The sequence below is a fragment of the Acipenser ruthenus genome, chromosome 11 (genome assembly GCF_902713425.1).
Source record: "Acipenser ruthenus chromosome 11, fAciRut3.2 maternal haplotype, whole genome shotgun sequence".
NCBI lineage: Eukaryota > Metazoa > Chordata > Actinopteri > Acipenseriformes > Acipenseridae > Acipenser > Acipenser ruthenus.
Window position 1 is genome coordinate 27754880 of NC_081199.1, and position 13674 is coordinate 27768553.

A 13674-nucleotide genomic window follows, 5' to 3' on the forward strand; every position below is an offset into this window, starting at 1 on the left:
TGACACCGACGGCGATGAGCTTCATTAGTTTGAAGGGAATTGAATCTCTAAAAGAATTCCGCTGGAGAATAAGAAAAGCGCTCCAGCACGTCTTAGTAGACAATGAAACAGCACAGCATTTGGAGGCTGCTTGGTTTTAAAAGCAATTAAAATAAATATGAATGTCATGCAAATGTCAGGTCAAGGCCTGCATCCAAAATGGCTATCTTCTAAAACAAAAAGGAAATAAGTAAAACACAAAAGCTGCCTTTTACAGCTTAACCTATAAAGCTATTCATGTTGGGATGAAGGTGAAAGGGTAATAATAGTCTTGGACCAGCCGTGAATACGAAACTGGTAATATAATAGTATAACAGTCATTTTTCCTTTTTCCCCTCAGGGTACACACCCCCATTCTCTTTTTTACATAGTTTGACATTTCACCAACTAAAGTTGCTTTTCAATGTAGCATCCATAAGGTGACAGTTAAAATTGTTCACTAAGTCACAAGTCCCTTTACCGCAAGGCCTGCTTCAGTGAGACACATGGCTCAAGCCCTGGCTGCAGTAACAGTCGCTCACCATTTGAACCCAAGAGGTGGTCCTGGCTGGGCCCAGCGCCCAGAGTCCCACCAGTCCCACGTGGGTGAAAGGCCCAGTTGAAGTCAGATGAAGGGTCATGAGACCAGCCGCAGAAGTCGTTTGTCTCAATGCTGCCAAACTTGCAGCTGAAGCTGTAAGTGAAGTCAGTAAATTCCGGGGCTGTTTGCAGAACAGAAAGTAGAAAAAAAAATCCATTAGAAAATTATCACAGGCTGATTAGAGACCTAAAACTCTTGTTTGAAATGTATACATATGGGCCTGATGGGGCCAGACTCCTGATAATAATAATAATAATAATAATAATAATAATAATAATAATAATAATAATAATAATAATAATAATATATATTTTCTTATAATATATATATAATCTTTTTTTATAAGCGATGTAAGAAATAGACTCCCCTTAGCAATAACAGCTGTTTAAGGCATACATTAGCACAGGGCCCCAGATCTGGATAATTAGAATTCACAAGTTGGCTGTTATTATATGTTTCTGTATCATTCAAAAATCTGCATTTTTGTGTTTTGACAGGAGGAGACACATGCTTCTCCTGATTGTAATGGTCTAATCGATAATATACTCAGCAATAAGTTAGAAACAGAATGTACCACAGCTCACCAGTAAAGAGGGACAGAGCTATCGTCATATAACTATATATAACTATCAGAGCTATTGTCATATAACCTCCTGCGTTTTGCGCTGGGTGCTGCTTAACTACACAGTGGTGTATTACATTATCACTGCCCGTATATCAAGACCGTTTGAAAAGTCACCTTGTGTGACGCAGCCCAAGGGGTCACTGTGACACGGAGGCTCTGTCGTGATGTCTTCGTTTCGCATGGTCGGCGTCAGGGTTTCAGCAGAGGAGGTGGTTTCTGAAAACAAACCAAACTTCAGTTTAGATCAGTTTGCATTTAAAGAAACGTGTGACTTTTTAGTAATGCCCCCCCCCCTATAAAAAAAAACACCCAGTATGCGCTTTTGATTCACAATGAATAATTCCCCAGCAGGTGGGAAGGCTTTGTATAAACAAGAGAAATAAATGATAACGTCTTTGCAGATTAAACATTCCCCTCAAATGCAAGTGGGATTTTTTTCATGACAAAACAAAACAAAAAAAGCGCTTTTAGGAGTTGGGGGGTATGAAAACTTCATGAATACCTCATATACGAACGGTATATGCCGTCAAGATTAAAATAAAAATAAAATTAAAAAAAATGTAATCTCCCTAATCACTTTCTTTTGGTAATATACATTTTTATAATCAAACCATAATGGGCATGCAAGTTTATACAGTACCTATGTATTATCCACAGCCAAAATCAGAAAAGAAAAAAAAACTTTCTAGCTCAAGGACCCTGTCCCTGACGATGGAATAGCACTTAAAGTTCTGTAAATCAGATGTACTTTACAGGTTTAAAAAATATTAACTGTTCAAAGCTGGGAAAAAAAGGCTTGCTTTTGTTTTCAATGAGTTGTATTGCGTAACTGTTTAAAACTAAAACCGAAAAAACTAAACTGCATTTAAAAAAAGAGAGAGAAAAGGCAGAATAACTGCTGGTAATACCGTGACATAAAAACGTATTAATGGCATGCCCTTTCGAGATGTAATTAACCCCCTTTAGAAGGTGGTACTGCCTGCACTGTGAAAGAACAAGAGCAGAATCCCCTCCATTCAGCTCAAAGACTGACATTACCACTCCATACAATATTAATGTAAGACCAGGGTTTAACATAAAATAAGTCATGATTAATATTAATTTGAACTTCTTCTATACAATGTAAAGGTCAGGTGCTATCACAAAATAAACAATCTGACCTTTAGCAACATTTCCAGAAGCCTACATCCCCGGTCCTATGTCACAGGTCTGTCACCGGTAAGAAAGAAAAAAACCAGGCAGGCTAATTTGATAAATCTTCTCCAATGTATCATTATGACAATCCCTTCAAACAGTATGTGTGTATAAACAGTGTGGCATATTGTTTATTGTACAGAACTGAGAGAACAGCTTTTCCTTTTTCCTGGAAAAGTGTAGTTAATTGTATATAATATATATAATATGGTATATATAGCAGAAAAATATAGAAGAAACATTCTTCCAACATATTTTATAGCACACGGCGAGAGATTTATAATAATTCAAGAGTTAAAATCCGCTGTTTAGCTTTTTGACCCACTCCCAAGGCTCAGATTACATTTTTTTTCAACAAAAGGAGAGATGGCTGACATAACATCCACTTTCCACACAATAATTCTGCATTTGTATTTTGAAAGGCGATCAATTGGAACCACATGCAGGCCCAGGAGGATGCAGCTGCCAATGGGAGCAGCTCTCCGTGCTTCTCCTTCACAATCCCATCGCTTCTGAAAACTGTCTGGAGGTACAACTACAAAGGGACTGACACTGCATTTTCTTCACAAGAAGGTACAACTAAAAAAAAAATCTATTATGTAGAAAGCCTTCATAAATCTTCTTATAATCTGGCACATTACCATCACACAGTACTATATCTGCCCTTTTCTAGTTTGGAACGAGAATTATACATATAGTTGGGTAGACAGGATATCTAATCTTTATTAGAGTAATATTAATATTAATATTAATTATCATTTTTCATTCTGTTTCCTTTTTATCTGAGCTGACTGTATTAGGTTGCAGCAGCTCCTGTGACGACCTACTGAACAAGATCAATCAACCCATAAATATGCCTTTTGAAGCAGGCCGCAACTGTAAAATGCAACTGTAAACAACTGTTACTCTTAAGGTGGGAGGAAGGGAACTTTCTAAGGTGAGAAGGGGTACATGAGAATACGACACGAAAACTAGTTCTCCTGCTCAAACAACGTTTAAAGACAATCTAAAGATAGTGTTAACTTTGTGCTATACCCTGTCAATATTTAAGCAGAAACAGCTGTCCAGCACTTCAAAGGCTAAGGCCTTTTATAAAATATGACTGTGCGGATATGGTGTCATCTACAATGTAAATCACTGAAGAAAAACAGACTTTTCCACACAATTTGTTATTTGTATTTGTATTTTATCTGGAAATTTGCCACTCCTTATTATTAATGGATATCTCTGTTCATATCATTAATCTGGAATTTGATCAACTAGGCTTTGGCTTCGCAACAAAAATAAAATGATTACATCCTGCACGTTAAAGAGCTTGTCTTTCCATCCCATTACTTCTAGAAAACAGCATCCTGGGAAAATATTAAGTAAGCGCACTGGTGCTCACTGACAACTGAAGTTGTGCGTCTGCCTTGAGCTCAACATTGGAAAGTCCTCAGGTTCTGGCTTCTGCTTACACAATGAATTCCTAGAGGGCTGTAGTTTATAACAGCATTGTTCAGAGGTGCGTGTGAGCGCTTCATCAGTTTATTTATATAAGCTTTATTTATATAGAGTATAAACAGTTTAATTGTGAAATAGAAATACTAGGAGAGAGTACAAACACAATTACTACCCTATTTCAAAATTAAAAAATTGAAAAAAATATGTGAGAAGATGGATGTAGAAAGTTCCAAATAAAGATAAGCATACTTAGGGGTTGATTTGATCAACCTATACTCGACCGGGATAAACCACAGCAGCATTTATTAGAGGATTCTAAAGAACCAGGGAATCCTGATCAAATTAATCCCATAGCTAATGTAAATACCGGTACTTAAGCTTTGATATAAACAAGCTGTTCTAAATTAAACAATAATAATAATAATAACAGATATTGAACTGAAGTGCATAACATAGTACAGGTGTCTTTGCTTAAGACTTTTAACTAAGGCTCTCACTACTGGCTGGTTCCACAGACCCTGATTAGCACTAATCTCATCTAAGATTACTGTTGATTGAGATCTGTGAAAGCAGCCATGCTTGCTTGGTTCATTTCCTGCTCTTCTGGACCACATGGAGAATCACAAGTGAGAAAGTGTGGAGTGATCCATTGCTCACAACAGATTTTCTTTTCAGCCAGTCTCCCTCCCCTAGAGCAACACTATATTTCCATTGTGATTTCCTAATGCTTCCCAAAGTATTTGGGCCTCTCCATTTGCTTCCTCAGAAAGAAACTTCCTCCCTTGTTTAGTGCAGGCACAGTGAGTATTTTGTGAACTAAAGCCACATGATCGCTGCAGACAGTGCCACTAAAAGGTACCTTGTCTGACTGCAGGGATCCCTGTGGATTACTGACTATGAATTGAGGGGAGTTAGTTCACTGCAGATTGATAACAGGCCTCATTCATTCCACAGCTTCCCAAGATATGAACTGTGAAAGCCTAGTCGTCTATAGATGCAGTTTTGAAATGAAAAGGCTTCCCCCCTATCCCCAGCATCTGGTATGCAGCCCTGGAACAAATGATTACCATACTTAAACATTACAACAGGGAAGCTTCTCAGGCTTACAGTTTAGCTGCCGGGCCCCATTTTAAAACTCGTCAATGTTGTTGACATTATGTACTTAAAAGGCAATAACGCCAACGAAAGGGATGTTATTCAGTCGCTTAGAAGATTTAGAATCTTTTTTTTTTTTAATGGCTTAAATTGGAATAGGAAATCACTGTCCACACTGTTATAGCTACAAAACCTATTAAAATAACTTTTTTTTAAAGAGAAATGAAATGAAAGTCGCTGAGGAATTAGAAGGGATCTGTTTGAGCGTTTTTCTTTTTAAATTCAGTTTTACAGCTATGCTGTTGTCACTTGTTAAATCCATAAAGTTGTTTTTAATGGGCAAGAAAGCGCACAAAAAACTGCTAAAGAGGTCTCTATGTCTTACCCAACAGATCGCAGCCCAGCACTTCCAGCCTCATTCCGATTCCAGCAGGGGACCACCTCTCTGGATACACGCGGACATACTGAGCCGGCACCGGGCTGAATCGACGGATCTCCGGGGTGTCGTAATGTGTGTTCCCTTCAAACATCTGGAATAAGATGGATCGAATGACTTACAGTGTAAGTGACTTCTCTGAACATACTGTATTTATAAAGCACCGTTTAGTTTAAGTAAATCAATAGTAAAGATGGCAAAAGCAATAGGAGCTAATTAAAGTAAACACTTTCAATGGAATTTCAATATTGTAATTATTACGATTGCATATTTCATATATACAAAGCTGTACGTGCTCACAAATGCACTAAAGAAACCCGTCCTCACTCACCTTAGGCTGCATGGTCCTCTGGTCCATAATGAAGTCCCAGTCCTTGCCGTTCATGCTGTGAGCCACGCGGAACTTCCTAACAAAGGCGCGGTTCTCCACTGTGGTGCTGCCCTCGCTGACAGACCCTCCGCGAGCCCCCTGGATGATGACCCCCGTCACAGTCTTGGGTACCCCCAGATCTGCCTGCAGCCACTCCTCCCCTGCAATGGGCTGTGGAAGTCTAGGGAACCACCCAGAGCGGCTAGCCACAAGACGGGCAGCTCCCGAGGACCAGTGGATGTCCCGAGCCGAGGAGGCGGTGATCTGGGAGTCAGGAATGAGGCCGGAAAGCATGCCCTGCATTTCAGTGCAGGGAATGTCTGGGTTGGGAGAAGAGGAGAGTGTGAGAGAAGGATGCCTACATACATTACAGAGTGGAGGGTTTCGAAATCCAAGCTCCTATCAGGGAAAACAATGAGCAATTTCAATAAGTTTGAGCTGAAGAGAAGTTACTGTGTTCAACAATATAGTATACTTTGTACAAAATATAATTTAGTAAATTTAGACAGAAAATCTGTAAAATGTTTTAATTAATATATACTCAACGCTTACTTGCCTTTGATCTCAATTTAAAAAAAGGAATTTCCAGAACAGGAACGACTAAAAAATAGTAAAAACTGACCATATTGAGGCACCAAACTTTCATCGCTTACTAAATCATCTCAGGTCAAATCCGCCTGCCAGTTTCCAATCACAGAAAGGATCTTTTACATACATGATGCAGTAGCTGAGGCCTAGTTTAATCTCAATCCCCCCTGTAGGGACTATAACTCAGGCTTAGGAAAAAAAAGAATTGATCGAGCAAATTACATCCCTGAGCTTTACTTGCAATGAATCACAAGGAACATGTTTTATCTTCTGCTTTATATTACTTTTATAGCTCTGGTTTTTATGTTTCTGCTGTCCGCCTATGGGTATCTCTATAAATTCCCCTCTCCTGATCTCCTGAACTCTTAATCCTGAGCATCTTTAAGAGCTATGGGTGTAAGCAAGGGAGCAGTGTGTGAGCCTGTGCTGGAATGCTCACATACCTGTGTTTTGGCAGCCATATAGTTCAAATCGAAGAGCAATCCCATTTTGCCAGGCCTGGGGTCTGATTCTGACGTAACGAGTCAAAACTGGCTGTGGGATCCTGTTGAGAACCACTTCTGCAGGGTCAGTATTCCCATGGAACACCTGGAATTAACAAAAACAACTGAATTATTATTATTATTATTATTATTATTATTATTATTATTATTATTATTATTATTATTATTATTAATATTATTATGTCATGAACAACTTGCTTTCCTTGGGAAAAAACAACTTGAAACAGAATCCCTCTTCCCCTTATCAGCTCTCTAGCCTAGCAGACGATTATTTATCAAAATGTTTATGGCAATTTTTTTTTCCCTGGAATTTTCCACCAGAGATCAAAACAATGAAAACAAAAACAACCAAACCTCTTAAGCAGGCTGCGTGGCAATTAAGGCACATGAAAATGAGAAGAACTTGATGAAAAGAAAAGATTGGGAGACGTAAATGGAGACTTTTCACAGAAATGTCTCCCAGACTTCCCAGCCTGGGAGTGTAACTGTGGTTAATTTTCCTGGGGAACGCACATCACAAGCAATGTTTGAGTGATGTGTAGACAAGATGACAAGCCCTGATAGTGTCCCCTTTTGTTTGTGGGCCCTTGAGAGAGGGAGAAGGGAAGCTGTACTGCTCCACTGAACTGAGGGAACAGTGTACATCCTGAGTGCCACCATTACCACTGACCATCAAGGTATCCAATAACAGTGGCCAGCTGGCCAAGCCTGACAAGGAGGGAAATGGCGTGTATGTGAGAGCCTAAGGGGGGAGCTGGCACATTGGTTAATCTATTCCTTGTTGAAAGACTATGCTTGAGCTTTGGGTTCCTGTTGAAATCAAAGCCGGGCAAACGTGACCAGATACATTATTCAAGCAAATGTGTTCAGGTGGCTACAGCCCACAGGAAATCACATGAATGACTTCCGTGAAGTATTTCCATTTATCAGTACCATGGTTCCCATGCCTAAGCATGGATCGGTGAGTCCATCCATTTGTCATTAGACTGAAGAAATCTTTAGCCGAAAGTTTTGTCCCAATATAGTTTGACCCATTAGCAACCCATTAAAAATATATTTTGCATTGGACACACATTTAGGGATTGAAACTCAAAATAATAATAATAATTAAACATGGATTTGAATGTAAAACATAAGAACTAACCCCCCATCGATGCGTATAACCTCCTTACTTACTCATATAACTGCATAGCCACTAACAGAAGACCGACGTGATCCTTGCATCTTCAATCACTTCATTTTGAAAATGAATGAGCAGCACTTTATCCCATGTACAGCTTGTTACTCATCCCATCTGGATCGATCCGAGTGACACAGGGTCAAACTCTTCAAGAGAATGCATGGGGCTTTTAAAAAATCCAATATGGGACAGGGAGAGAAGCTGCACTATTTGGGGGGGGGGGGGGGGGAGTTGGCGCAGATACCGAATCAATATGTACATGGAACCCGTGGCTTAGACCACTGACTGCTGATTTTAATTACACTATAGCACTAGTACTGAATGCCAGCACAAACAGTCAGCCTTCTTCTTTGTTAAACATCTAAATGAATATGAACATAAATACCTGACAGCTAAACATGGGAAATATGTCCCATGCTTAATATTTAACAAGTGTCAAAGGACTAATCTATCCACAGGGTATCATTCCGAGGGGGAAGGTTAACAATATTTCACTAGAGCTGTCTGAAGAAATAGTTTCTGGGATAAAGCTACATGTCACATGCAAGTTATACAACCCATCAAACATCTATTGATGTAAAACTCAAACAGAATGTTCGTCTCTCTCACAGTATGTTAACATAGTACATCTACCGCCTGGCTAACAGCTGACTAAAAACATCCTAACTGCCAGATAAGCTACACATGAAGCCTGTGGCAGCAAGCCTCCTCAATATAAAATAACTATGTAAGTAAATATATATATATATATATATATATATATATATATATATATATATATATATATATATATATATATACACTTTCTTTAATTATAATTGTTATAGTATTATCTGTGTTTACTCTTCTACAAATGCCTTACAAATGGACAACAACAAAAAAAAACTGTTAGATTTTATTTCCTGTTTAATCACATATCCTGTTTTAAAAAATATATGAGAACCAAATGTATGGCTCAGCTACAAGGCTGTCTGTTTGACTAATTTACAAAGTGCGGCCGGCAATCTTTTAAACAGACGGATATCACCTGCGAAAGTTTTGAAAAAATTCAAGAAAGCGAAAACAACACATACTAATTTCTGAACTTTCCCAAGTATTTACAGTATCCCCTTACTCCCGTAAGCTTAGGAATATTCCTGCATTGCCTGAAACTACTCTACCTCATGGAACAAATGTCTTTAAGTCAAGACTGTAAAGTCTTTAACGATATACCCTCAGGACTGGAATTATTTACAGAGCCCTTGTCATCTCATTATTCATCCTGCAATCCGGAATTCTAAAAAGACTAATTACAATTTGGGGAATAGCAAAGGTTCAGCAGTTTGCGATTCTATCTTGTGTATAATCAGGTCAGAACCAGAAGAACTTCCCTTTAAAAAAAATCAACTTGACACCTACAGAGTCAGCGTGCTCACTGGTGGAATTCGAAGGTCAGACACTATCCGGCAAAATGTTTAGTTTAAATCTTTTAATATTTCGGCTGCTCGATTCTACATAACATGTTGACGGTGGTTGTGGACACCTTTGTAGAATGTTCAACCAGCATGTGTGTGTGTGTTATGCTACCATTCCTAATAATTAAAGAATTTCAAGTTTGCAGCTCACTTGGTAGTATCGTTTTTGATGGTCATTCAATTTCAATCACACATGTGGCAGTGGTATTTCTAACTTCTAAAAGTGAAGAGGAATTAAATAGTGTGTGTGGGGGGGGGGGGGGGTGGGGGGGGGTGGTTCTAATGTAGTCATCTTCATCTGACCACCAAAGGAAGCACAAGAATCTAAACTCCCCTGACAGTCATCCATATTATTTAGTACTAATCACAGGGGGACCAAAACAGTACTGAGAGCTTAGGCAATCAGGGGAGCATTAGAGTCATATATTTGAGAGGTGACAAGAGAATAAGCAGTGGTCTTTGCATCAAGAAAGGCATGCATTTGAGCCAAATAGCTGTGAACATAATAGACAGCCAGCAGCTATATTTTAACTCGTCTTTGTATCCTTTTGGAAGGAAATAATATTGTTAAATAATGGCCCCCAAATATTGTGTATTACTCACAGTCCACCTTGTTACTGAAAACTATTAGCTGTGATATATTGAAAGTCTGATTAAACCACAGGTTTCCCAGAAAAAAAAGGCTTGACCTAGAAATATGGACTATAGCTGAACTGAAATATGGGCCTACAATATTTGCTTTCTCCAGTAGGGCCATGACCTAGCACTGTGTGTGGCACTCTGAAATATTGGCAAGATGCCTGTGAGTATTGCATTTATCAAGCGGGTGCATAATAGTTTGTGGGACTTTACTGGTCCCACAAATAAAAAAAGAGCTTTAAAATAGAACTGCCGCCACACTGGTAAAGTGGGGATCCCATTGCATGTCACGGATACCTCTCTGTTTGCGTCTGTCTCGAACACTAAGCTGCATTTTAACAGTCCAACATGATTATCTTCCAAGACTGTGAATGACTTTTGCCTCCCCCTGTCCAGACGACTCCAGATCGGAGAGCCCCCCTTCCCACCGCCTCCGCAGCTAAACACTTTGGGACCTTGAGAGTCTCCCCGCTCCACCCTCCTCATGACAAGTACCAGCCAGAAGCTTGGTAACCTAACCCCATCAAAGACATCCAGCCTGTCCGTCTCTTTCAGTGTAACCCAATCTGCCAGTGCTTCTGTTAGGAGGAGGAGGACCACCTTGTCAGCACAGATGTAGTCTGAAGGGTCTCGGATCTTCAGAAATGCCAGCTGATAACCATTCCCCACCCCCTTCATTATTCCCATATTCAGACCACTCAATGGCAGAAAAAAGAGCAAGGACATCTAAGTGCCTGTAGGGTCAGAGACCCCGGTTCTTTCTACACAAGGCACTCTAAATGCACCGTGATTTCCTTTAGTTTGTGTTATCAGATCATTATCGTTTACAAGAGAGAGCAAAGGAATGATTATTGCCCAGCAAGTCAGGGGTCAGGGTTCAATTATTTCAATACAAAGGCAGTGTGGGTTTTTCTTGTTAATTAAGTGTTATAGGTCACTGTGTGGCAAACAAAAAATGAAAAAATACATAAAAAAATAAAAATAAATGTACAGGGTTTATATACAAATTGTATTTTAAAATCCAAACAACATACTTCCCCTGCGGCCACCAACAAAAACAATTCTCTATAAATAAATATGCAGGTCACAAAAAAATTATGAAATGGTCATATTTTTATCCTTGCAAAATTATAAGAAACATTTCGCAAGGTGTGTTTTTTTAATTGTGGCAGTAACCTTTTTGTGTGCATACTTTCCACATTTGCCCTACAGACAACAAGTTTCTAAATAATCTAAGACTCTCTTTCAGGTTTACGCAGTTGAAACACTGAATAGACCAGGTATTCGGCTATACATCTGGGGAATTGTATGTAGGGTTGGGACTGGGAACTGTGCCATGCTTGGAAGTGTGGCTGTTGATAATTTCTCTGTGAATAATCATGGAGGAACTGCAGTACAATAGGGGGGCAAGGCTACCGAGTGTTCATTTTTTGGGGCCTGTAGTACATTCATAACTCAATAAGCCATATTTCTGGGACTAGAAATAATCACTGTGGAATGAAATGTAAGGATTGTGCTATTAACATTAGTGATGAGTACAAATAACGGGGAGGGGGAGGTGGTCCTTCAAAAACAGGGATAGATACAGTAAGGCTACCCCTCACACAATTGGTCCTCTCCCTCTTTATCTGTCTGTATGTTATCCTTCTTTCATGTTGGCACTCTGCCGGTCTGTTTTTGTAAAAGCTGACAGCACCAGAGGGAGATGCGGTCAGTGCTCTCAGCTCTGGTGAAAACATTACCCCTCCCCCTACTCTCTTTTTCTCTCTCTCAATGAAGATGTTGACAGTTTGAGCTGGTTCCAAATGGATTGGTGCCAAGGTTTCTGCTTGGAGGGGAATTACATTGTGTGTGTGTGTGTGTGTGTGTGTGTGGTGGGGGGGGGGGGGGGGGTGAGGGTTGGAATGAACGCAGAGAACAAGATGTGAAGCTCGGGGTCTGTGGCGTGCTGACACTGATGGACTGCAGCTCTCAGACTAAACACCCCAGACATGAAACAACTCAAATGCTTCCGTCACGCTGCCGTGATAAACAACAAGTTTTACAATTCCAGCTCTGCGGCAGCACCACGTTTGTTCCTTTGCTTTACTATATAAGGCTGTTCAAGGTCTGAGTTGTGCCGGGTTTACCCTGTGGACTGTGAGCTTCAGCATGTAACCTTTTCCCCTTCTGGGAGTAGGTAGAATTTCATGGTTTCTTTCATGTGTGTGAGTGGCTTTTTATTACAGCATACATAATGTTCATGTGAATGGGTTCATATACATTTGTACTGCATGTGTGTGTGTGACTATCCATATATACATTACTTATATAATCTAAACAGCATTTTATTTAAATGCTATACTTTGGGTTAGAAAGTAAATTGCTAAAGCAACCAACTTCACTGCAAGCAGCACAGCTCAGCATTTATATAGTACAGTTTGACCAACTGCTTTTCACTAATACAAAAAGAGGGCAAACTAAAGTTTACTGCCAAGACAGCAGGCCAAAAGCACACAAAGCAGAATCAATAACACAGCATGACTAAATTACCAGGGCGCAAAGACTTGCTTATCAGATGGGTGAAGGTACTGAACTTTTCAGACTTTGTGCAGTAGCCATATGCCCTTCAACTACAACAGAATGTTTTTTGTCAGAGTACACAGCATCTGTACAGCAGATATTAATCATGGTTTTCAGTCATTCAGATCACTTTAGCAGATGGCACCTTAAATAGAGATACACAGTTACAACATCTTCAGACAAAGATGTGTTTAGCAAACAGCTTCAACTTCTCCAAGTAAAACAGACCACTGCACATTTGGTTATTCCCAGGAATACCCATGTTAATTATGTAAAAAAAAAAAAAAGAAAAATCTTATCCAAAGTATGGTTTTAACAAAGTCCTCCAAAATCAATTACTTGCATTTGCAGACTACTTGAAACATATTGTGAAAGCAGTGCACTTATATCCAGCAGGTAGAATATTATGGATCAATGGTTGCAGCTGTGGAGCAGTTGTATTTCTATGCATACTTAGGCACTGGCAACGTTAGCACTATAGTGAGTTTGCAGTGGTAACGTTATGAAGTCAAAGGAATCTTTTTGCATTCTGGAAACGGAAATAGGAAGATAATATAATCTGTTGTCAGCAACTTGTCAGCATTATCGTTTTGATTTCCTTTGCATATTCTTGTTAAGAGTGGGGGGTGTAAACAGGATACTCAGCACCTGTGTAAAGCAGGAAAGGGTGTGATCAGCTTAGGGGATGCACACAATTTCCAGATCCCATTTGCACAAGGGAAATAAGTATGTCTTGCGGGAATGGATGAATCAGGATCCTAGGGTGTAGGAAAGGAATAAGGCCTAACTTTGAGCACAGTAGAACCTTATTCCTGTGGTATAAATGGAATATACCACTCCTGTTAAAAGGCTCTACTCTGGAACAGCTCATCACTGTGCTAAAATACGTTTACCAATTTATTACTTGAGTTTCTCATCTTTGAAAAAGTCTGCCCACACCTCTTGCGAATCTCAGAGTTCCCATTA

General features: G+C 39.6%; 1 protein-coding gene across 2 annotated transcripts in view; it reads right to left on the minus strand.

Annotated features, from left to right (window-relative positions):
* The window catches only part of nrp2a (neuropilin 2a), a 55526-nt gene that overhangs the window by 13782 nt on the left and 28070 nt on the right, over window positions 1–13674 (minus strand). For both annotated transcript variants that reach the window (XM_034044318.3, XM_034044319.3), the window contains exons 8-12: window positions 6814–6958; window positions 5744–6102; window positions 5362–5506; window positions 1359–1460; window positions 561–740 (exon numbers count right to left, since the gene is read on the minus strand). In XM_034044318.3, coding sequence (XP_033900209.1) covers window positions 561–740; window positions 1359–1460; window positions 5362–5506; window positions 5744–6102; window positions 6814–6958 — 931 coding nt within the window. The remainder of the gene's footprint in view (window positions 1–560; window positions 741–1358; window positions 1461–5361; window positions 5507–5743; window positions 6103–6813; window positions 6959–13674) is intronic.